Source organism: Merops nubicus, unplaced genomic scaffold, assembly GCF_000691845.1.
Source record: "Merops nubicus isolate BGI_N331 unplaced genomic scaffold, ASM69184v1 scaffold807, whole genome shotgun sequence".
NCBI classification, from domain to species: Eukaryota; Metazoa; Chordata; class Aves; order Coraciiformes; family Meropidae; genus Merops; species Merops nubicus.
The window spans coordinates 79,090-104,411 of NW_008620739.1; the positions used below are offsets into that span (position 1 = coordinate 79,090).

Genomic DNA, 25,322 nt, shown 5'->3' on the forward strand with positions numbered 1-25,322 from the left:
ATCACTGTGGTTAAAGTTAAAACTGTGTACATGGGCACATTTCTTCTCCATCCTTGCACTGTAAATATATTAAAAAAAAAATCCAAGTATCTGGCAAGGGAATAAATTTCCTAAATAAAACAAAACAACCAACCCCAAATAAGAAAACACCCTGCATGTTTGCTGGTGAGAACTGAATTCTAACTTCAAACAATAAACAATAAATACCACTTTGTACTTTTGTTTTAGGTTAAAAACAAAAAGCAGTAAAAACATTAGAGGAAAATAAATAAACTGAAAACTTGATTCTAATAAATTATGTTGTAAAAAGATTGCAACATCTGCTGCCACCACAGATGGAGATGCAATTTCTGAAAGAGGACTTGTTCCTCTTTAGTCAGCTCCTAATGTAGAACAGTATAACTAATCTTACCCAAGCTTACCATCACAAACTGGTGGCACTGTCTGTTTCCAAAAGGATAATCTGAGCTATTGTCTCTTTTAACAAGATAAGTAATGGGCTACAAGCTTGAACATGACAGTCTCGGCTGACAGCTCCAATTTAGAATTTTAGCTAGAAAGTGTATATTTAAAAAATCATCTCATGATTATAGAAAAAAGCAGAGTAAGCATACGGTTTTCTTTTTTCATTGGCACATTGGCATCAATGAATAATAAAAAGAAAGGAAGAATTACTCAGTTCACAGTAGCAGCCTTCTCTTTCTCTTTGTGATGCACTGCCCATTCACGTTTCTCTCATGATGCACCTGTGCCTCCTGAGTATAACTGGGACGACCTTTACGGAGCAACGTCTACTGAAGAGCCTTGCAGCTACTGCAAATGGCAAAGGCAGCAGCTTCAGCTGCTTCCTCACTCTTTGGCAAAAAATAAACTCTGTTGGGACTGTAAACTCTAAGTGGGATAGAGAGCTCATTTTGGAATGTGTATGGACAATGCACTTTATAGAAAAAGCAAATAAAAACCTTTAAGGCTTTAAGACATGTAACTTTTTTGTTGTTGTTGTTGTTGTTGTTTGTTTGTTTGTTTGTTTGTTTGTTTTTAAGAGAATGGCCGCTCAAAAAACTCAAAAGTCAAAACTCTTTTGACCAGTTACTTTGGGCAAACTGTGACAGATCTCCTTAAATCCTGAAGGTCTGCATGTATTATGCATAGCAATCAGCAAACAAGGGGATGTACTTTGAAGTACCAGCTGCAAATCCCACTAAGCAGGACATTTCAACATCACTGGAGGCTTCCCTGCTCAGACTAAAGCAGATGTGAGGTATTTGAATGGAGATTTCTTCACAAAAAGCATGCACATAGCCTGCAACTTAGTTGGACAGAATCTAGCAAACAGATATAACTATTGTTGTGCAGTAACAGGTCCAGCAGAACTGGAAAAACTTATCAGTAATAGAAACAGGAACTTTCATCAAGGACTGTTTGGTCTTACAAAGATTCACTGCTCTTTCAACTTTCTGAATACTGTAGAAACATGGCTATGAGCAGGAAACTGAACATCAGATATAAAATACAAGGAAAGCATCCGGGAAGAAGCATCTCCAAAACCAAACGGGGCTGCTTGTAATATATATTTTCAGTACATGGATGTAGAACAAAATTCCTTCTCAACCATAATTCAGTTGCAGCTTTTAGAGTCCTGACTTCTTTGAAGGGAAGAACATCTGTAATTCCTTCATGGTCTAGCTACGTCTACTTTGGTGGCAACAGTTGAAGGGTTGTTTCGTATGCCACACATATACATATATGTATTCCAGAAGCTTCATACAAGTTCATGTCCCTTGAAATATAACTGATTGGAATATTGTCTGAATTTGATACTTGGAGCTAGGTGGCAGAAATGGACGTGGATTTGCCTGTTATCTGAAGAGGAGGAGTCTGGAGTTTTGTGAACAGAACCCTTCCTATGCTGCAAAAGGAGAGCCTGACTTGGCACTACCACTATAGGGAGAATCTCTACAGAGAATAGAAGTGAAGCTTAGATGATGGTACAGCGGATAAACAGGTAACAAAGACCCAGTATTGGTCTCCTCCCCACTCCAATCCCTCCCCCGACAAGGCCTGAATCTGTTACCATCACAGAAAAGCTGCCATGCAGAGTAAGGGAGAAAAATTGCTTTTAAAGGCTGTAAGAATCTGTGTCCATCAGATCTGTGCCTATCACTGTTCCAGATGTTATTTTGGATGGCATTGTTTATGGTGTTTTAAGAAGTCTTATGAAGTCTACCCACTGGAAAGCTGTCATTGACTAACATTTGGCCATCATGTAGCAAAAACAATTACACTATTAAGCAAAACTAACCAACGAGTTCTCAAAGAAATCTTACGTCAGCTAGACTGAATATCACACAAATAAAGCTGAACTATGAAAAATGGCACGGCCTGCTGCAGAGCTTGTAAACCTTGTATACATCTATTTATGAAAAACCTCTTATATCTATCTCAACATACTTTGCAATTAAAAATATTTTGAAAATAAGTCACTTGTCTGTAAGTTCCCCTAAAAGAACAACAGTTGGCAAAAAACAAATATGAAAAACTTGACAGGCAACAAAAAAATGTTGTTTAAAGGCAACAACAATTTATTACTTCTACCTGGGCCATTTTTATCCCATATGGAATTGAGAAACACTTGAAATACGTGGGTATTTGAGACACAGAATGCCTATCATAAAGGCATTTAAAATCACTAGTGCTACTTTTAAAACTTAAAAATGCTATAGCAATACAGAAATAATTTTGTCTGTTTCACCTAGTTCAAGCCTGACTTCAATGTAACTTGAAGTTAGAATTTTTAAATTTTAAAAAAATTATGGACAAAGAATTAATGAGTGCATACAGTATGTATGAAGCACTGCTACAGCTTTCTCCTTTGCTTTAATGCCAAATGAAACTCAAGCTAATCATGCTCATTTAAAACACAAAACCACAAACTGATCCCATAATTACCTAAAGAAATGTCCATTTGAAATGGTGAGTACTACAAACACATTTGTGTTCTGCATGATAGTGGTAAAATGTAACAACTTAGGACTTAATGCTCAGTCTTTTACATTTTCGTAATCAGAACTGAGTAACCTGGTAGGTATCTTATGCTCCAAACATTCAGCTTATTAATTAAAATACAAATCATATGCAAATGTTATTAAACTAATAAATGCAAAGACTGCTTGTCCTTGTTGGATCCTCTTTCAAAACCTTCAGAGGTTTATTCTGAAACATATATGAAATTCAAAGACTCCTAATAGAAAACACTTTTTCAGCCAGTGAAGAAGCTTCAGTTACTGTTCTTTTCAGGATAGCAGTGGCTCACAGGACATGAAGAAGCTATTCATGTTAATGCTAGTGATGCAGAGCAAGATGCATGTTGCATATTCTAATTGTAGGTGAGATTACTACAGTAAACTAGCACAAGGTACTGAAGTATTCTACAGTGCAGTAATAGTTTTGATATGAAATATTTGCTATGCTAAAAAAAAAAAAAAGAAATAGCAGCTATACAGTTAGAAAAGCTTCGAATTAAGACATGTTTTAGTACTAATAGTTTTTCAGCCAAGACATCCATTTTTTCTTTTAAAATCCATCCAAAATAGGAAGGATACAGATGTTAACACTATCTCAGAGAGATCACACACTATTTTTTTTGTGCAAAGAACAAACAAAATCAAATTACCTTATCTAGAAACCTATACTTTTTGGCATATATTTTTTTGTATATAATTATACAACTACTCAGAAAACCATATATATATTTATATTAATACAATATGAAATTTGGACATTGTATTTATAAGTAATTAATTTTGCTGTCTTGGCCCTATATTATCACAGAAATTCCTACGCAGGTCTGCAACCATTAGAAAAAGATAAATTCCCAAATCTAGGAAATCCAAGTATCAACCAAAAAAAATTTCTTGACGCAATAATATACTATAATCAAGACCATTAGTCCAGAAGTAAGTAAGTAATTCTGTATTCAGAGCAGGTGCCAAACTGAGTGCAGTATATGAAATCTAGTATACATTTTGCAGAATGCAGACAAAACAGAATTTTGTTTGGTTATTTGTTATTTGACCATCATTCACGTTTTGCAATAAATGACAGAAGGATTTTTTTGAGAAACAATACAAGAAAATGTACGTATAGGTTTATATTACTTGAAAAAGAATAAAAAATTAAATCATTACTCCAGCATTGCTTAACATCTGACTATGTAATCCTTATTCTTATAACAAAGATACTGGCAGGAGCTATTTTTTTTAAAAAATAGCATTGATTTACTTCATTGATATCCAACACTAAACCATTCTTAAATAGCTAGCTCTGCAATATATATGTCCATATTTATGTATGAATATAGATGGATAGACACATGTATATACACCTGTGTACATATATACACATATATGTATATATGCATATACATAACCCTCTACATATAGAGTTATTTTATGAGAACGATGATGATTTTGCTGAAGAGATTTGGTTTAAATTCTGGCTCAACATCTATATGTCACAGATTTCCAGCTGTAAACTTTGGAGAACACTAGTCCTCTTTCTTTTATTCTTTGTCTTATCTTTGTATCAAAGACTTGTACCATGTGATGTATGTTGTCTGGGGACAATAGAACTAGCATTAATAATAGATAAGCAGGAAAAACAAAGATAAAAGAGTTTGCGTTATAAAGTTCAGACCTTGCAAAGACGCTTATTCAGTCTTAATCCTGACACTAGTTTTAATACAAACTGAAATTTAGCATGTGCATAGCTGTTTCAAGATCTACCCTCAAATGAATCTTTTGTATTAGATGTATTTTCTTTTCAAAGGAACATCAATAAAAGAGAAGCAAAGCACAAATAATGCAAGTATAATGATTCTACCTCTCTTTCATCCATCTTCAGCCACTGTTTGGGATCATCCTCTGTGGCTAGGAAAGCTATCAGATCTAAAGCAGTAAGCCTTGTCTGACGTCTGGATGACACAAAAATAAGCACAGGCTTGGCTGGAGAATGACTCCGAATTGCTGTTGAGGGAAAACAGAACTTGAGAATTAGGCCCTTTAATGATAAAAAAAAAAAAAAAAAGGTGTCTCTCTTTGCAATACCTACACATCTCTGCAGATGATATGCAGGTATGCATAATTAGCCTCTATTCTGCCAGATAGATATAACAGAGGTGAGCATCTACCATCTCTGAATCAAAGGTCGTGTAACTACGCTTAGCTGAGTGAGTTCATTTGCCCTGCTACTTCAGTGATCCCTGTCAGCTAATCAGGAGAAGCAGTTAGGAAAAAAAAAAAAAACACTCCAAACCACCACAAACCTGGACAAGTTTTCTAGACTTCAAAAACTTGTGAATTTCTCTCTCTCAGCTTAATAAGTATCTTTTATGTTTTTTTCTACCCTGCTTGGCTATATTGTTTCAAAGCCAGAGTTCAGACTGCACAAACTCATGTCTGCCTGCAAAGGATCACTTCAGTCTACCAGAACGAGAAAAGGCAAAAAAAGGTAGAAAGTGACTTTTCAATAACTGTTGTGAAAGTGGGCATTATGGCACAAAAGAACTTTGTTTCTGTTGTTTACTAATTAGCCTGATACATTTAAACCAATTATATTTTAAGGCTTTGAAGAAAAGCATTTCCTTGCTCAGCCCATGTTTGAAAAGTTTCAGCTTGCAGTGAAATCTTTATGGTATCAGGAATAAGCTTTGCCATGGAAATGCTAAAATAACCTTGACTGGATCACATCAAACAAGTGGGGAAAAAAAGCCCTCAGTAAATCATACGTGTACAGATTTTTCTAACATCAACAAGCACTAGAAGTATAAACAGGTGTATGTACAATTTCAAATACTCTCTCTAAATTTCTTAGAAATCCATTTGTGTGTTTTCTCATGTAATTCTCATTCTAGCAATTGAATTTATGCACTGTTAGTTCTGAAAACTGTTTTGTACTACCCATCATCACATATTGTTCCCCAGTTCATGAATACTACCCAGTATGTGCTCCTGCACATACACACACTGTCTAGTTGTGAAATTATTGAAACAGGATAATTCACGTGTATTTATACTTTACAACTATATATGCCAATATATCTATATATTTTAAAAGCCCAGCATCTAATGGATTTTTGTTGCTTCAGGAACAGGTGTGGCAGAACAGCCCAAGACAGATTTATTGTTCATTAGTGTTTTTGTACAATGCTCTTGTGAAGGTGTAAATAATCTGAGCTGTCAAGATTGGTCTCTAGTCCACAATCAATACTTTGCTTCTGTCATAAGGCTAATTAAAGCAGCTAAAAAGTCACCTCACAAATGTCACCTCACAATCAACAGCAGTTCACGTTACAAAATTTATTTTGGAGGTTATTTTTAATTGATATAATAAATATTCCTTATGTAACCAAACCAAAACATGTTCAAATAAAATATGAGAGTTTTTCTAGAATCCATTCTGCTTGCCAGGTTTGTTAAGAATAAAAAATTGAAAACAGAAGTATATCTGGACGCTCTACAAATTTTGTATTTTATGGTTATTGCTTTGAAACTAGAATTATAGGAGGTTAGCCTGACTTGCAACTTCTGTTCACAATTTTTTTAATGCTTACATTCAGTGGTCCATATGAAAATACCTCAGCAGATTAATAATATGAGTGGTTTTATGGCTTTCTAAATTTCAAATATTTTTACACAAATGTTTCTTTATGGTGTCAAACGCTAAGAGAAAACACATTTTATTTCCCCTTCATTAGTACTGATTTTATTCTTCTGTTCTAAATACATTACATTCCTCTGTTATATGTTGCATTTGCAGCACACTTTATGTTTCAGACTTTGGGCCATTAACAGAGCAGATTCCTCCTATATATGCCAAGAGTACATACAGTAACACATGTTGTAAATGTGCTGCAAATGAACTGTGTAAAGTGCTCAAAGTCTTTTTTTCTTTTCCAGAAAGAAGGAAAAGGTCTAGGAGCTTGCTGCTTACCCTGAAATGCAGGTTTGTTCATGCTAGCCATGCGAGGACAGTAATGCTGGCCAGGGAAGCCCTGAATGTGCACCTCCAGAGGAACTGGCCGTACTGATGGTCGGAAGTTGAACAGACCCATCTACAAGAAAGCATGTTTTGCAAGTTCAACCTTGAATTATCTTATAAATTGCTATTTTGTTTTTCTGCAACACAAATACGTATCCATCTTCTGATATGTTTTTCATACCTGATTAATATTTAGCCAGTCTGCGAGATCTCTGGCATTTGCTAAAGCAGTGGACAAACCAACTACCCTCACAGGCTTCTCCGTGTGAGATGAGATGAAGTTTGTTCGAGACACAATGACTTCCAATACTGGCCCTCTCTCATCCCCTGGTAAATGAAAAGTCCATTGAAAAACAGAGAAAAAGAAAAGGTTTAGATGTCAAAAAGTTTATTCATGTCATAAGTATCAGAACACTTTGTCACATTTAGCAACGATTCTGATTATAAACAACTAAACATGCTCACCTAGCAGATGGATCTCATCTATGATAAGAATGGAAACCTTCTGAACGTAGCTTCTGTTCTGCCAGCTTCTGCTGACACCATCCCACTTCTCTGGTGTAGTAACAATCAAGTCAGCTTGGGCAATCGCTCTCATATCAGGAGTCACATCTCCTGTCAACTCTACAACCCTGTAGACAAGACAGACAGTGGCTTGGATTTACAAAGCTTTTAGAACAGCTTTATGTCCAAATATTAACTCCTAAACATTAACTCTGAAAAGAGGGAAGAAATAAAATTAAACAACATAATTCTGTTTCTGGTCAAATACTTCTGATGGGATTTTCAAATTTCTAAGTAAATAAACCTGTTTCTTTGTTTTCCTAGCAAATACCATAAAAATACCAAATACCATTCCTTAGCAAAATCATATAAATAGGAGAGGGCAAATATGAGTCCCAAGCCATGTACAGTTAATTTAAAAAAAATGAAGAGTATTAGTATGATACAATGTGAATCATAACATCCTGTCACAGCCAGGATAGTCATATCAACTTGCTGCCTGCTGTTCTGTATAGATCTCTGGTTTGAATAATAAGCTTAAATGGAAGTGTACCTGCATTTGCTGCTGAAATCCCATTAAAACTGGAAAAGAAATTATTCTCAGGTAATTTTTTGGGAAGATTATCAGAGTTTTTTTCAATTGTTTGCATCATTAGACTTTCAAGTTCTACAAACAGCATTTGAGATGATCCATCTTTTTAGACTTGAATATAATGGATTTTTGATATTTCTATGACATATTCTATACCAAGTTGAACATCTAATAAAAACTCCTCAAAGTGATGTGTATCTTCTGTTCAAAATTTCAGTCAGAAGTAATAGAGTAAATTTCAAGAAGGAAATATTGCTTGAAAATTTTTTAAAATGATGAACCAAATAATTTATCCTCACAGACCATTAATAGCAAAAAAAAAATTAAATTGCCAATAAATAAGTCACTGATATGATATTAGTGGGAATATCACTGGTTATTTCATGTACACAGAGTAGCACCCCTTTTTATTGAAACCTTTAGAGTGCTTTGAGCTTTAATTTACAAAAAAAAAAAAAAGGTAGGAAAGGTCCTAAATAATGCATCCTATGGACATAATTTTTAACTCAAGAAAGTATAATTTTGGAATGCATCAATATGATTGATATACCTTATATGTCATAAATTTATGTCTGAATTCCAACACCTGAGAAGATCAGCAAAAATTAATGTTACCCAGGAATAAAATGATATCTATCTTATGTAGGAAGGACTATATATGAATACTAGTACACAGTTCATTTAACTCCTATGACTTCCTTGTAGCTGAGGTTTCTAAAGACAGCTCATTTTGGATCGCAATTTCAAGTTCCAAAGATACTGTAGAGAGAAATCTGAGCTTTGTATTTGTTATACTGAGTGAAAATAGAATGATAATAGATGGGTATCCAAGTGTATCCCTTTTTCAGTTTTGATTTTGCTACCACCACAGTAACCACTGATAGCAGGTTTTATTTTTTAAGTACTAGAAATTTGAAGAACAGTATAGAATCAAAACCTATCCTGAAATATTCAAAAGTATTCTTTATTCATACTTGATGGGCTGTTCTTTTGCTTCTCATTCTCTGATTAGGTAAGGAGAAACATACTTTTTACCAAGCTTTTCTTCAATCCTAACTTTCCAGTCCTCAATTCTTTCACGAACGAGTGCTTTTAAAGGTGCAATATACACTGCCTGAAAAAGAAAAGTCACAAAACCAGAAGTTAAGTAAGAAACCCTTATTACAGTGTACCTACAAGGAAAAAAAATATTTAATATTTGTGAGATTTGAACATAATCACTATCTACAGAATTACTAGGGCCTGAGTTCCTTAAACCACCTACAACAGGATTATACTTAAAACAGACCTAACACTTGAAAATACTGCTTTATTTCCTGAACTATTAACAAGCAAGTAAATTAAGAAAGAGAAAAAATAATTTCTTGAAATGGAAGTATTTATCACACCATTTAATATCAAAACGTACTTATATAAATAACGCCATTTTTTGCCAGGACTATCAAATCTGCCAGCAAACATTCCAGAACAGAAATAATCAGAATTTCCAGCAAGCAATATCCTACCTGACTTCTAGTTATGCCTTTAACTTATTAGAACATTACCAGTTAAATTAAAAAGCTGATTATTTTAAGCAAAATTTTCCTTAAAGAAGCCTGCTGTGCAAGAGGAAATACTCTGACACATAGAAACAATATTTATTTACAGATTTATAGTTAAATATGTTGAAGCTTTTGAACATGAAGAAACTGCTACAAGAAGATTTCACGTACATTCTTTAAAATGTACACCCAGGTTTTCAGTTTTATTACAACCCAAAAGATATATTTCTTTGAAAAATGTCCATTTTGTAAGTCTAATAGATAAGCTGAAAATGAATGAGGAGCTTGTTTACCTCACTTGGACTAACAAATTACATGAAGATCTTGAAATTTCAAAGATGAATAAGGGATTTATGTACATGATTTCTATTAATTTCAAAGGTTATTCTTTGGTTAAACCTCACAGTCAGATACAAATATCTTTTCCAAAGACTTTAAAGCTAAAATGTGGTTAACTAAGACAAGATGGCCAAGTCAAGATACAAATATATATTCACTTTGAAAACAAAACCCCAAAAGCTAAGTTGTTCAGCTTTTAGGCAATTTAAGAAATAAAAGACAGGGGCAAGTTGGAACAGCAAATTGGCTTGTAGTAAGTAACAGCAGCTTATTTGTTTAAATATGAGACCGCGCTAGTTCTATTCACATGGAGGGGAAGTAATAGCTATTAAACACTATTTCTGCTAGTAGAAGGAAATTAAAGCAGGAAATGCAGAAAAAGTACAGAAAAGGAAATCCAGCATGCCTGTATGTCATGATTTCAGATTTAACTCTAGAGTACACTGATTAATATAGAAAAAAATTAATAATTAACATATTAAAATATATAAAGTTGAAACAAAAGCATAGTGTATATAATGCAGTACCATTGTGTATCCAGGCAGATAACTGGAGAAAGTAAAATTCAGTTTGCCATAGTCTTTTTCTAGAGGTTTGTACTGCTGAAAACATGCCTACACAAAATGATTCTAGTAAATCTATTTTACAAACCTTTGATGTGGGATATTTATTAAAAACTCTAAAGATGGCTAATTCAGCTGCAACAGTTTTTCCAGAACCTGTAGGCGCTCCAAGAAGCACATTACAGTCTGTGTGATAAAGTGTATGAAATATCTGGGTCTGGATAGGGTTGAAGTGGGTGAATTTGTACAGGACTTCATATTCCCGATGTCCCAAGGCTGTGATAGGTAGAGGCTGAAGATCTAGAAGCTCTAAAACCACAAAATAATCATAAGTGCACGACAAGAGATGCCACAACATAACAGAGTTTATAATGACGATAAAGATATTAACCAATATTTCAGCAGAGAACAACTTACATTGGGAATAGTTTTATTTAATCTCACAGGACACAGAGTCCACATTTTGGTCATTGACAGTTTTGATGAGGAATAATGAAAAGTTGATTTTATAGCACTGAAGTATTTCTGCAAGTACTGTTAGTATTCTGACAGTTGTGAACCAGCCATTTGCACAAATTAACTTTTTTTTTTCTTAAAGCTGTTTGCTTTTTACCCAGCTGTAGTAAGTTCTAAATTTGCTGTATTAGATTATATATATGTCCAGTTTATGATAACAGAATGCACAGTTGGAGGACAGCATAGTCTGTATATTTTAGATTCAAGGAAAATAACTATTTAAAGAAGAAAGGATTATTTGGAGTTTCTAAGTTGATGAAGTAATACAAATCAGATGAATACAACTAAATTTTGCATCTAATCCTTTAAACATGTAATTAAAGACACAATCTGAATAAATAAACAAACAGCCTTTCAATATATGATTCTCAATATATCTTGAGGGCATCTGCTATCCAAACAAATAGAGATTGTGGAATTTGGAAGATGATATATATAACCAGATTGGATTTGGAATCCTACCAAATTAAGGAGACTGCAGTGATTCTGCTATGCAGATGCTTGCTTTGAAGTTTGGTTTGGGTTTTTTTTTATTTTTTTTAATTTTTTTTAAATTTTTTTTTAAGTTTTTTTTTTTTTTTGTGGCTAGAGGTCTCGTTGCCTTTTCAGGGTGCTTCACATTAAGGTATGATATGGGAATCATAAAACCTACTGAGGCAAAGATGCCTAATATTCTTCACATGCTTTTCACTCATACCTTATGGCTGTTTTATCATTCCCACTGAAACTGTGATTTCTTGGTCTCTGTTGAGGAGAAAGAAGGTTTTTTTTGCCTAGCAGGGCCTCTACGTACTTCATTGTTGAGTGGGAACCAGATGGGAATTGAAATCAATTACCATAAATCCTAGAGGCTCCATAACTGGTGATGTGTAAATATCTTTCTGTTTCTTCTGAATAGTAGTCAGTGATCAGTCAATTAGATAAAAAGGTTACACATGCTTTTCCAGACAGCGTAGGTACAGTATAACAATAGCTAAACACTTCACAAACACATGTGAATTTACACATGCCAAAGGACAACACCGTATGAGAACCGAGTATTTCTGAAGGCACTCACTTCACAGACTGCTAGATGAGCCAAATGTAATTACAGCAGAAAGGTTTTACAATGACATCAGGCACAATGAATGCATAAAGCAATTTATGTATCCAGAAAAAAAAAGAAGCAAAACACAAACATATGCCTCTGTGCCAAGTGTTAAAAAAGGAGGGGGAGGGCAAGGCTGTGACTTGATCAGCAGTGCCGAGTTGAAATGTGATGTTCAGTACTGTAACAGTGTTTGTTATGATAAATTTATTTTAGTAAAAAGAGTAAAATGTTTCATATTTTCAAAATTTTAACTGTTTATTTTTAATTTGCTGAATGCCATTTAAAATACAACCATCTATTCTAAGACTATTTTAACCAGTCCAGAAGAAATGTAATGCTTACAAGTGCTAAGACTTACTGTAATATAGAGATGTGCTTGGTTTTATACAACAGTTTCAATTTAACTATGTTTTATAGAGAAGCTGGAGTAACTAAAAGGCTGGTATTAATGAGATGCTTTTTGTTCAGGAATTTAAAATTTTAGAGCACTTTAAAGTTAGTAAAGAAATGGTTTCCATAATACAAATATATCATAAAGTGAAATTCCATGTGCTTTTCCACGATGAAGCAGATGTTAAGAAATCTGCTGAACTATCATAAGAAAAATCAAAATAAGCAAGATGAATTAAAACAAAATTATCAAGTTTGTAGTTACCTGTGTGAGGTGGATGTCTCTCTGGAAGAATCAAATGTTGAAAATTTATGATACACACAGCCTCTGCTCCTAACCATCTATCGGAGACAGCTCGAATGTAATATTGAGATGGAAGAGGTTCAAAAATTGGGATTGTGAACACCAGCTGTTGAGGTTCTCTAGTAATGACCTAATGCAAATGTGTAGAGAATAATTACTGCACAGGCAAATCAGTAACTTGAAAAATCATAGTTTGCCTTATGTCCACGAGCACTACCAACACAAAGCAGTAAAGTATGTGTGCGACTCCACGTGCAAGATTTGCACATCTTTATAAAATATTTCATCATTGGGAATGGATTTTGTTTCCAGGGACTTCAAAAGGTAAAAATTAGGCTGGCTCTTCATCTTTTTCTTTAATAGACAAAATCATTACAGTCTTTCTTTTTTTCAGCTGGAAATAACTCTTCCACCAGAGAAGGAGGAGAACAAGGGACATCTGAGTGTTAAAAAGATCTTTGCAGAAGTCCAAGCTTATCATATACACCTAAAACTGAAAGCTGTGCTACTGATAAATCTGCTTGGGTCAAAATACTGTTTGACCTTACAAATCCACATCTCACTATAATTTTGTCTTCCTATGAGATTCTGAATAAAATTGATTACCTGTTTTTTTTGAATGATGAAGTACTCTGAATGATAAATGTGGTCATTGGTAGGGTCTTCTACCCAAATCCACCAAGGCTCTCCAACAGTGCCGTGTACCTTTACGAATAGAAAAGGCAGCTTTGTTATACCTGTAATGAGGTTCTCTAGATTTGCTGCATATGTTGGATTTATTTCTAAATGATGTAGGCTTATAAAGGAATATAGAAATATAGAAATCAGAGGTAAGACAAAACATTTCTAATTAAAACATTCTAGTTAAAGATTATATTTCAGTAAGAGTTTGCTTAAGGTGCATATAATATAAACGGAAATGATACAAATGCAGTTGAAACAAGTGCCTCAGCTATTGACAAATAGAAGGAACTCTCAGCATTTCCTCTAGGCTTCTAAAAAAGGACTCATCCTTGTTCCTCCTTGTACTTTTGTCTTCAGATTCTTTACAGAGGATTGTCTTTTGCTATTTACTGCTCGATTTTCAGTCACAAACACTCTGTCAGGAAAAACGGGACACTGAATTGTGACATTCCTCTCTCTGTTAGAAAGATACAGAAAGTGGATTCAGAAGGCTGTAGAACTAGTCATTGCTACAGGTGGAATGAGAAAAACATAAGCAGAACCATCTCTTGATGTTTCCCATGCCATCTGGCAACACTTTATTCCATCCTAGATTTTTGTCTGCTTTGTTATGTACCTTATTTTGCAAGCCCAGACACAAATCATAGCTAGGTGGGATGCTGAGTAAAGAATCTTTGTTTCTTTGTCAGAATAAATGACTTGTGTCAAGGAACAAGCATTTTACTTCAATATTGAAGAAAAGAAGAAAAACACATAATAAAGAAGTATGCAAGGCATACTATTAAATGAACATAGATTTATGATGAGGACTGTGATAATGTACAAAACCAGTATGAAATGAATAAAAAAAGTTGGACTTATTCACCAATTTTAGTTAATAGGAAAACCCACAAGGTGCAGAGCTGCTTCTAATGGCAATTTCAACACTATATGAATCTGGTATTGATTCACACAGCACACGTTATTTTCAGCATAATTGTGTATATGTTGGAAAGCAGTCTGCACTGGCTTTTGAAGACCAAAATGTACTAAGAATAGAACTGAGGTGCTTTTGTTTCTTTTTTAACATGGTTGCACAATAGGTAAGTAGATGGGCAGTGAAGGCACTAACTCATTTTCATTACATTTGAATTTCACTAGCTGCTTCACTGGGAACTGAAGCAGTGAAACTGAAAGGACACAGGTCACTGCAGGTGACATTTTGAAAAATTACAGTGAAACTGTTCATCAGGGTTTAGGAAAATTTAAGACAGGAAAGAAGAATTAAGGAAGGCGATAAGGTTCAAAGCTCAGAAATTTTATTATCAACTCTAACGGCACCTTAATTTTGGCGAGTCCCCTGACAAAGCTGCATGGAGAAATACCTGCAGTGTGGCAACAGCCAATGCAACATGCTCTCCAGTAACAGTTCTCAAGAGCTCTAGGGAGCTCTTAAGAACCGACACATCCCTGTATTTTGGGCAACCATTGCCCTAAACCTGTGATATATGATTCAGCTAACTAATACTAGTTGCATTATTCTGTATTTCTGCTGGACTCTTCCTGGCTGCAGTAAGGCTTACTTGCTCTGTCTGTTTATAGTCCTTTCCTTGTAACAATTCTAATAAGAATTTTCCATGGGGATATGGCTCTCAAGCTTTTACTGAATGTAAGGGTTACCAACACTGAAAACTGCAGCAATTGAAGATCAAGACGACAACATATCTTCTGACTATCAAAACATATCTTCCTTCTCTTATAAAGGCAAGTGCAAAATTTGTGATGAGATTGTTTTAGAATTAAGTATCCAGGAAAAGGAAGTCATAAACCCACAAAATGCTACCCAAGCAAGGTATTTCAGTTAAACATGGTACTTAGATTTTTCATTTTCTGAATTTGACTATTCCTATTCTTTAAATTGAAGTTTTGGAAAGCAGTTTTTGTACCAGCTACAGCTATGTCTGTAAGTTTCTATAGTCTTCTTCTGAATAGCTTGCTAAAATACTGTGTGCTGATAGGCAAGCAGTTTTCAAGTGTCAATGGTTGAATTTAAAACATTGTTATAGTTTTGTTGATCTAAACTTTAGATGTTCAGAATCCAACTAAGAGTATAGTTCTGTACAGATCCCTTTTCAATTTGTAAAAATACAGAAGAACCTAGATTTTGTAGAAAAAATCTAAAAATGGATTGAGAAATTACTTTGTATTAAGATACAGTTTAATATGAAGAACAGTTTGTTTTTTGTTTTTTTTTTTTTTTTTCATTAATAGATTACAGGTAAAGTGGATGAAAGATGGAATAATAAAACCATGTTTCAATCCTAAAAAGTAATGCTTGTTTGCCTTCTGAAATGTTGTGCATAAATAAGGTAGAAAAAATAATTCATGTTATAATTCATGTTGGCAATCTATTCAAACATTTCTGTAATAAATCCAGGTAGCAAACAAAATCTAACTTTCTATATTTTGATCATTAATCTCCCATTCATAAACGGACATGATGCAACTTCCAAAAGAAAAGAAAAAGCCCTTAATCAGGGAAAATAAATTCTAAAATATTCTAAATGTTTATGGAATAAACCCCTAATTTATTTGTGATTAAGGTAAATTCGTAATCTCAGGAATTTTAGAAGGATTTTTAAATAAAATAACAGATAGTTCATATCCACCTTTCAGAATAATTTGTCCTGAGTGTAAAACTCCTAAGTGTAAAAACAAAGAAAGAAAAAAATATGCTTGAGGTACCTTTGCCTTGTTTCTGTAGAAAGTTTCAGAAGTACCAGCAACAATACAATGCCCCCATGTGGACATTTGTATTGCATTTAGACTTATCAAATCTATTTCTAATGAACAGATTCTGAATCAGGGTATATTTAATACCAAGGTGTGGATATATCTAAATTTGCAACTACTACAACTGCTTCTATATAAATTTTCACCAAAAAATATAGATTAATATAATCCAAAACATATTGCATTTTTTCTGTTCAGACAAGTCCTAATAGAAAAGAAGGCACTGATGTTGTGAATGTACATCTGTAAAGCCATAAAGAGGAGCAAAACTTGGCATACATGAACTGTATTTCAAGGCTTTATTTTCTGCATTTGACATTCATTCATAGTTCAGAGAGCCATCCGTGTCTCTCTTTTTCTTGCTTCTCCTTTTTGACCACATAGATCAGCGTGTGACTACTACTAACATTCAGTATAAGCCCTTGCTTCAACATGTTATAAACAGCAAAATCCTGCAGCTATTCATGGAAATAAAAAGATAATCTCTGGGTGCCGCCACCTACAAAAGTCATAAAAAGTCATTCCATTCTTATTATCAAATTTGCTTTTTAGCTAAAATAAATACTTTTATCCTATCCAAACAACTGCGGACTTCCTGTGATCATCTCCCTTACTGCAGCAAAATTAATGCTTCCCATCCTTCCTCCACCTCCTTTTTTTTTACCTGATCGTTCCACGTGAAGTCGGGAGCGATGCTCAGCCGCACGCGGAGCACCGTGCGGGTAATTGGCTGGATCGTGGCTTCCATTATGATGGAGGGTATTTGATGGACACATTGTTTTACCTTTAGCCCAATCTTCACATGATGCAGCATATGACCTGCCAAGAAAACATCTGGTGTAACATATTTGCATTTCCAGGAAAAATAACACAACTCTGACTTCCAAATAGGCTTTTAGTGAGATGTATTATTGCTTGCTTGTTTTGCTCTTAGGGGAGTAAACGTCTGACTCTCCTGACCTGGCATGTCTGAATATTTTGTAATACTTAACTTGAATTAGCAATTTAGAGCCTGGAAAAATCAGTATTAACCCCCTTGTTGGCTATAACTAAAGGGTTAAAATAATTATTAAGAATTCACACTATTAGGAATCAAAATATATTATGTCAAGCTAGTTCCCTTCCCTTTCCTTTACTGACTTTTTGACCAGCTTCTTACCAAGCCACACAGTTCTTTTTTGAAGCATGAATACTGACCTTCCATTTAATGAAGGGCACACATTTGAACTCCTACAATTCCTGTGTAGTGATTCAAGGCAGGAAGAACCCTTTCCATAAAACTGAGTAAAGGTAGTTAGTAGCTTAAAAATGCATGCAACTAGTAAACATCTCACAGCAGCTCTGATCTTTCAGAATACACCAGAGTGTAACTGAGACAAAGGAAAAAAAACCCTAAATGTTACCATGTTTTTTTATTTCAGATCACAGTCATGGTAACTGAGGAAATAAAGTGAATATATTCATTATAAACATTTCCTACTTGTATTTTACAGCTGAAATCTCTGTTTCTTTCTCTTCATTTTAAATGTAAAGCAAAGTATAAAGCAGGGATTTCTTTTTGTCCTGAAAAATATTCCAACTTTTAGCTTATTTAGGGAAAGGAGGTCGATTTATCACATTTTCAGTGAAATTGATTATGTAATTATGCAGAACATATTTTAGACTGAATTGTAATGCTCATAAGCACTCACTGTTAAAAACTACCTTAGAAATGGCTACTGATATTTTCTGATATAGTTATGTGGCTCCCATGCACATTTTCACATTGAAAAAAGGAAGAAAAAAAAAAGCAGAGAAATCCAATTATTTGCATTATATGCCAAGTGAAAAGGTAATATAAACTTCTTCTTGCCATTGCATGAAAATCAGGAGCACAACATCTTGCAATTGCTGATTTTTTTTTTTTTTTTTTTTTATATTGATCCTGACTTTCCCTCTTTGGTTTTTCTTATTTAACAAACTGTCAGATTTTGTGTCATACAGGTGTTTGTCTCATACAAGTAATGAATGGTGATCTTGCTTAAGAAACAAATCCCTAATACAAAAGTTTCAACACATATTTACTCAGTTTAATTTGCAGTTGGCAAAGTAAGTGCACCTGCAGCAAGTGGATTATTAAAAACCAGAACAGTTATATTGGTACAACTTGGTGATATATGCAGTATAGCATGCTTGTACAGTGAATAACTTTTGCAAATACAGGTAAAACTTCAGAAATCATGTTAAATAAACATAGTTTCCAAATACTCAAAGATACATCTCAATAAGTTTATACAGGCAAGTACTTTTTCACGCCAAAAAAAAATTTCTGTAGCACAATGTGTGAGGCGAACTTCTCTGTTTATACAGAACAGCACAGAGGTTTTGTACACTTATCTGCTAGCAGAAAATAAGACTTGATTAGCACAAACTCCAGGGTTGAACTCTAAGTGCACGTAGATTGGTGTTGACCAACTCATGGTCACCAGAGTTCGGGCTCTGTGCACACAACATGCCCTTCATTTGCTGGCAAAGCAGGCATCCAGCTGATGCTTCCATGTCTCCCTAGGCCATGGACTGAATCAGCTCCTGCCTTTTTTATTCTATTCCCAACACCACAAGAACATGTGGAGAAGAAGAAACTCTGAGACTGAAACTAGTCAATTTACTTTCAATGTAAATTAATACAAACCCAAACTGGCCATTTTATAGGTATATATTGATAGATCTTCTGCTTGTCAATACTAGATCTACTGTGTTGAAGGAAGTAAAACTGTTTTTGCATTTTAATACAAAATTTCTTGCTTCTCCAAGGGCAAGTGTGGGGAGAAAGAAACATTTAAAAAAAATACTTAAGTATTAAAAAGACTGCACAAATAGATAAAAAATTAACAAATCTGAATAAAAAAGTGCTGTAATACTTCTGAATAGAAAAGCATGATAATGTTAGCACTTCAAATAAAATGTTCTATTTTTAATACATTTTAAATGGCTATATATTATAAAGTACAGGTAAAGTAAGCTTTAATAATTTTCTCTTGGTCCTTTGGTTTATGTAATAAAAATATAGCCTCTAATTCTGCAAAGTTTTACATACTCAACTTTTGCAAAACTAAACTAGGCATGTAACAAAGCTTTCTAAGTTGGGAATATAGATCTCTTGTCAAATCAGAGAAATATCAGGTCAGGGTTCAAAATTTCTAAAAATCAGTGACTGAATTTTATTTTTATTGTAAAATTAGACATCTTAAAAAATGGCAGTTGTTTCTCAATGGCTTGTTAGTAACAGGGGCAAAGAAGCACAAATAAGAAAAAATACATTAAGGAAAAAGAAATACATTACAAGCAAATTTTTTTTTTCCAACTTCAACCATCTAGTGAACAGTTTATGCACACATACTAGAAGTTGTCATTATGTCTATCAGTAGGCTTGTGGACTAATTCTTGGAAGTGTCAAATCCTTAAAAAAATTCCATTAAGGTTTGTCTGCAATGATACCAGTGACAATGAATTTTCCATGTTTAACAAAAATTAAGGCAGCATTTCAGAAGCAGACAATTTACTGGTAGTATATCAGGACATAATAAACTGTTTTTATTCTTTTTCATGTTAATAGTATCTAAATTTAAGAAAACAAAGGCTATTTTTTGCCAACTGGCAAAAATAAACAGATGCCTTTTATAGTAGTGTATTACATAATGTGAGCAAGAAGGGAAGCACAGGTCAACATAAATACTAATCTATGTAAACACATAACATGTATCTCAAATCCAGATGTGTTCTGAGGTAGGCAGGTCATGGGCTAGCTAGCCTTACACTCAAAGTTGTGCCATATTACAAGATGTACAGACTGAATCAACCTTCTTTATTGGCCAGACCATAATACCATATTAATGTGTCTACATGGCTTCCAGACCAGAGTGGGTATGTTCCTGTGAGTATGTTAATGGAACATACCCACAGGATTTAGTTCTTACTGGCCCATTGATCACTAATAGTTTAAGCAGATCAGCATTGCTGATTTCTCACCTATTTCATCTTTTCTCATGTCCTTCATCTTGTCTACAGTGAGATTCTTCTCTTCCAACTTTGTGAGGACTGATGGTGGTAGCACTGAGAACTGTCTCAAAGGGCTAACCCAGCCCCACAGCCGCTTGTCAATGACTTTGCTGAGGTTCAGTAGTCGATAGGTCATTGCAGGCCAACGTTTCCTAAGGGCAATCTCAAAAAGAGCTCGAACAATACGAGCTGCATTCTGGAGAGAGGGGGGAAAAAAGAGCAGAAATGGTATAATAGTCTCAAATGCTCTTTGTAAAATGAAAAGGATCCCATAAGCTCATCTTTGACAAACCATAACAATGGATTTTTCTTCTCGAACATTCTTGAAAATTATTTTTTCCATCACTGTCCAGTGGCAGAACTACCTCAAGATTGCCTACAGAAATTATGAAACCAAATGTGCAACTAATTAGAGTTATAGTGGCAGGTCTACCGTAGAATTTTGATCACCGTTAGGCTAACATTAGTGAGTTCTAGATTTATTGCATCTCAATCACTTCTGAAACAAATTCACTTACTGTAAGTAATATCTTCCTCCTTCTCCCTCATATAATATACACCTGCAAACTCAGTTTGTATGGAAATTCAAATTTTAATTTTTCACTTCAGTTGTGTTTCCATAATAGCATCCCATTTCACTTTGAATTTCACAACATTTCCACAGAATTTCACACAGAACACCAGTGACTTTTTTTTTTTTTAAACATGTTACTATCTTCTCAGACTATTGTATAACCATGCTGTATAAATCTGCTTTGGATGTAGAAAATTAATTATTAACATAAGTTAGAGTGAGGTCAGTCTTATCCTGAAAAAGTGAGTTATGATATTCCTTTCATAAACTTATCAAGCTGTATTATAAAGTTGTGGGATTTTTTTTTTTTTTTTTTTTTTTTTTTTTTTCCTATGCCTAGATTAGCAATTCTGTTCTTGATTCATTGAATAGAATACTCATTCTCTACTGACTTTACAATGACAACAGGAATAAAACCCAGATAATTATTTGGCCATGATAAGAAGCATATGTTAAAAAAGAAGCACATTTCTTTTATTTAGAAAGGATGAATGACTTGCTTAATAGTCACTATCAAATTTAAAAAAACCCACAATTTGTAGCACTGGTTCCACATGTACTGTTTATGGAGATCTGAGAAGGTCTTGCCGCCTCACTAAAATCAGTATAATTGAGAAAGACAAATAAAAGCAATTGCCTTGAAAGTAAAGATTAAAAGAAGCACACTGAAAATTAGCTTGCTGTGCAAGTACCACAATTTTTAAAATGTGCATAATGATTTCAGAATTTTCTTATTTATATCCAAACGTGACACAAAATGTAAATACTTTTGAAGAAGGTAATGTTAGACTGAAAATCTTGCTAAAGAATATGTATACTTTCGAATAGTTAACTCTCATCTTTAGCACCAACTAAATGCAATTTTACAATCAATTCTTTCCAAAAAAGTTTTGTAAGGAGGAAGACAAAAACGATTCAATGCAACATGTTTCTGTTAAAAAAAAGAGACACATAGGATGGGCTAAAAGATAAAAATTTATAATCACATTCATTATTGTTGCACATGTTGTCTGTGAACATTTTGTCATTTTGAGTTCTTCAAGATCCAGAATTCTAAACTTTCATGGAACACCCTTTTCTTTCTAAGACAGGCTCTAGTTGCATAAGTAAGAAGGTCTGTATCACAGACTTGTAATTCTCTTATTATTCTGTGTAAAAACTAAACATGCAATGTAACTACCAACCATTCAGGGGTCAAATCAAGTTGACAAATATACAGACTGATATGTAATTTGGCACAATTATGTCTAGCAATGAAACTGAAAAAGCACATCTTCTTTATGTAAACTAAGGTATGTGAATAAAACACAAATTATGTTCTCCAGAATGAAATATAAAAGTATAGAAAACATAAGAATAGATTACAATAGTTTTACAGATCTAGAAGAAAGAAAAGAAAGTTAAGTACAATATTTCTGTGGAATTAGAAATAGAAATACTACATAGAATAAGATTACAGGGGTAATACAAACAAAAAAGATATTCATAATTAATAAAAAGTGCAGCAGTCTCCCAAGGTAGGCTTTTACAGTCCTTTTCTACTTAAATATTATACCACACGCATATACACATAGAAGGCTCTTATTTTCAATCAATTTGCCCAGAAGTGTACAAAAAAGTTGCAGAACAAGGCTTACTTACGTAACTTTAAACATTTGTGAGAATGAAAACAGTAGAAGATGGCAACAGATATGTAAAAATTACTATTTTTACCTGTGCAACATAAGCAGAATCTGAAATAAGAGAGAAGCTATCCATCTCCCCTCTGCTAATATATGTTTGAAGGAGGATATTAATTTTTCCATAATTGTTTTCCACACCTCCTGGAGCAGGAAGTTCACAGAAATCATTCAGTAAGGTATCCAGCTCTTCTATTTCTTCTTCTCTTACCTAAAACACAATTATACATTATGAAGAGGCTGGAGCAATTTGATAAAAATTTTTTACACTGAAATCAGGTTTTCCTTACATTATTTTTAAATTGAGTCTCTTGTTTTAAGGAAAAAAAAAAAAAAAGAAGTAAAAAGCAACAAACCCATGTCTTCCACCATGTAGCTAATAAACCATAATTGAAACTATCTTAATAGTGACACAATTACATTTTATTATTCATCACTGTGTATTAAGTTTGCCATTGACATACAAAAATTTGATATGCCACAAAAATTGAATCTTCTGACCCTACCATCCTTCATTTGATGAGATTTCATTTTTTATTTGACCAGAGTAAAACCTCTGTCCATCTGGATTAGGGCAATCTTGAATTAACATTAAATGTACTCATTATAGTTACACAGTTTGCATGTGGCATAATACATTTTTAACTCAAAACTATGAAGTACTATGATTCATGATATTAAAGATTTCACTGTTAATAAGATTAAGTCTTAACATAGAGTAAAGAAATATTCATATCTATGGTTTGAATAATGCATAACATTTTGCATTCTGATGACCCTTACATGGCAAATCCAGCATAAATCTACATATTCTTTGATTTACTGATAGTCTGTTAGTGTAAAACTTATTTAAAGAGGGTAAATGTTTGGTCCCTGCAGGGAACCAGCTGAAAGTAATTTTCATTTGGACCTGACTACCTGACATACGAAAGATCCTAAGGCAATTGGGTTAACATCCCCAACTGTTCAACCAATGGTCCTACAGGAAAGGAAAAGATGAAGAACAGAACCATCATAGTGTCAGGGGACTTTTATGCTCTGCTTACAACAGCATTTTTGATTTATTTTAATTTTTCCCTGCTCTTAAATAGCACAGTACAGGTCAACTCCAGATCTGTATTTCAGCTAATGTACACTTCACTGCCTCAAAATACAGAATTTTTGAAGGCATCACGGTGACGTGATTCATATTAACAAAGTCATAATTTATATCACACAGAGGGGTAAACCCTGATTTATTCCTGTGAAAAGTCACTTTTAGCATTCAAAGTCACAAAGCAAACCAACCACAAAAACTGGAAATGATGGTGCACTGATGCCATACCGTACAAATCTGAGAAAGCAAACTACGAAAACCAGTCAAGAAATATCATTACTAACTTTATTAGAAATATAGAAACATATCACATCATATTTTCCATATACTTCCCTTTTAAATATTCAATTACGCTAAATTTAGACCTAGCAAAGCAATATTACAATGATAAAAAAACCTTCTAGGTTGGAAAATGTTCCATGCATATCACTGTGAAACCACACTGCTTATCTTCTATAATAGAAGAAATTACAGCAAAACAGAATTTCTCCATTAGATAAAGAGATGGTAATATTCAGACAATGTGTGCAAATATGTAAATACATAGACAGTTAGGGATTCACACTGCCAGATTTCAGAGCCAGGTGAATGAGAGCCAACTCTGATCCGAAGGTTGTATAATTGTAGTAAAAGGGCAATGAGCCTGAGCTAATAAACCCTGTGGAGTCTGGCTTGCACCTCTATGAGATGGAAGCACGGGCAAACAAGCTCCTGCTGGCTTGCAGTGTATTGTACTGTGTCCTACCCACACAGGAGGCAAGAAGGGAGGATGAAATTGAACTGAGTACAACAGTACAGTAAAATCATCCACCCTGCACAACAAAACTTATTACAATAACTTCCTAGATTTCAAATTTGAAAATAATTTAACAGACTTTATGAATCTGCTAATCAAATATTGCCCTGTGCATGACGTATATCACAGAATTAGCTGCAGTAAGTTCTGCCTCATTTCTGGTAAAGCAAACTGTTCAGGGAGACATCTAATAATGGTTTAAACTTCAAACAGGAAAAACTCTCTCATCCCTGGGTGCACCATTCTAATGGACACTTATCTTCACCTGTTAATAATTGAGGAGCTGAAAAGTTCTTAAAAGCATTTAAAAGGAATTCCCAAAGATCCAGAAACAGTTATTAAATGTGCACTGTAGTTCAAGCTGAACTACATATAAATCTGACTGAGAGCATATATAGTTCTTGGCAATTATGCCTACTTAGAAAACATTTTATAATGGTGCTTAATATTTAAAAAAACCTTGGGTCTGTAGACACTATTTATAGAATGAGTACTACAGAACTGCCTAGTTCTAAGATATTCCTTGTATGAAAGGATATAACTTTACCTTTATCTGTTCGAATTCTTCAGCTTTTGATACTATAGCAAGAATATCACCTTCTGTTTTATGAGCATCAAACAGTTCATTGAAAGTCTATTAAAAATAAAAAGAATTAACACTGAAAATAAAAAAAAAATATATAGTACAAAAGAAAGAAACATTTACCAGGATTTTAAAAGACATATCAGGTTAAAATCTAAGTTATTGTAAGACCAGAATTATGCAATTTATACAGGAATAATTTCCCAAATGCTTTCTCATAACT

At 33.9% G+C, this 25,322-nt stretch overlaps 1 protein-coding gene across 1 annotated transcript in view; it reads right to left on the minus strand.

The window, feature by feature from the left end:
- The window catches only part of ASCC3 (activating signal cointegrator 1 complex subunit 3), a 92,152-nt gene that overhangs the window by 61,034 nt on the left and 5,796 nt on the right, over positions 1-25,322 (minus strand). Inside the window, exons 4-15 of the mRNA XM_008944182.1 lie at positions 25,064-25,150; positions 22,659-22,835; positions 20,342-20,567; positions 16,998-17,152; positions 13,484-13,582; positions 12,839-13,007; positions 10,666-10,886; positions 9,163-9,248; positions 7,504-7,670; positions 7,220-7,365; positions 6,991-7,111; positions 4,882-5,024 (exon numbers count right to left, since the gene is read on the minus strand). Coding sequence (XP_008942430.1) covers positions 4,882-5,024; positions 6,991-7,111; positions 7,220-7,365; positions 7,504-7,670; positions 9,163-9,248; positions 10,666-10,886; positions 12,839-13,007; positions 13,484-13,582; positions 16,998-17,152; positions 20,342-20,567; positions 22,659-22,835; positions 25,064-25,150 — 1,797 coding nt within the window. The remainder of the gene's footprint in view (positions 1-4,881; positions 5,025-6,990; positions 7,112-7,219; positions 7,366-7,503; positions 7,671-9,162; positions 9,249-10,665; positions 10,887-12,838; positions 13,008-13,483; positions 13,583-16,997; positions 17,153-20,341; positions 20,568-22,658; positions 22,836-25,063; positions 25,151-25,322) is intronic.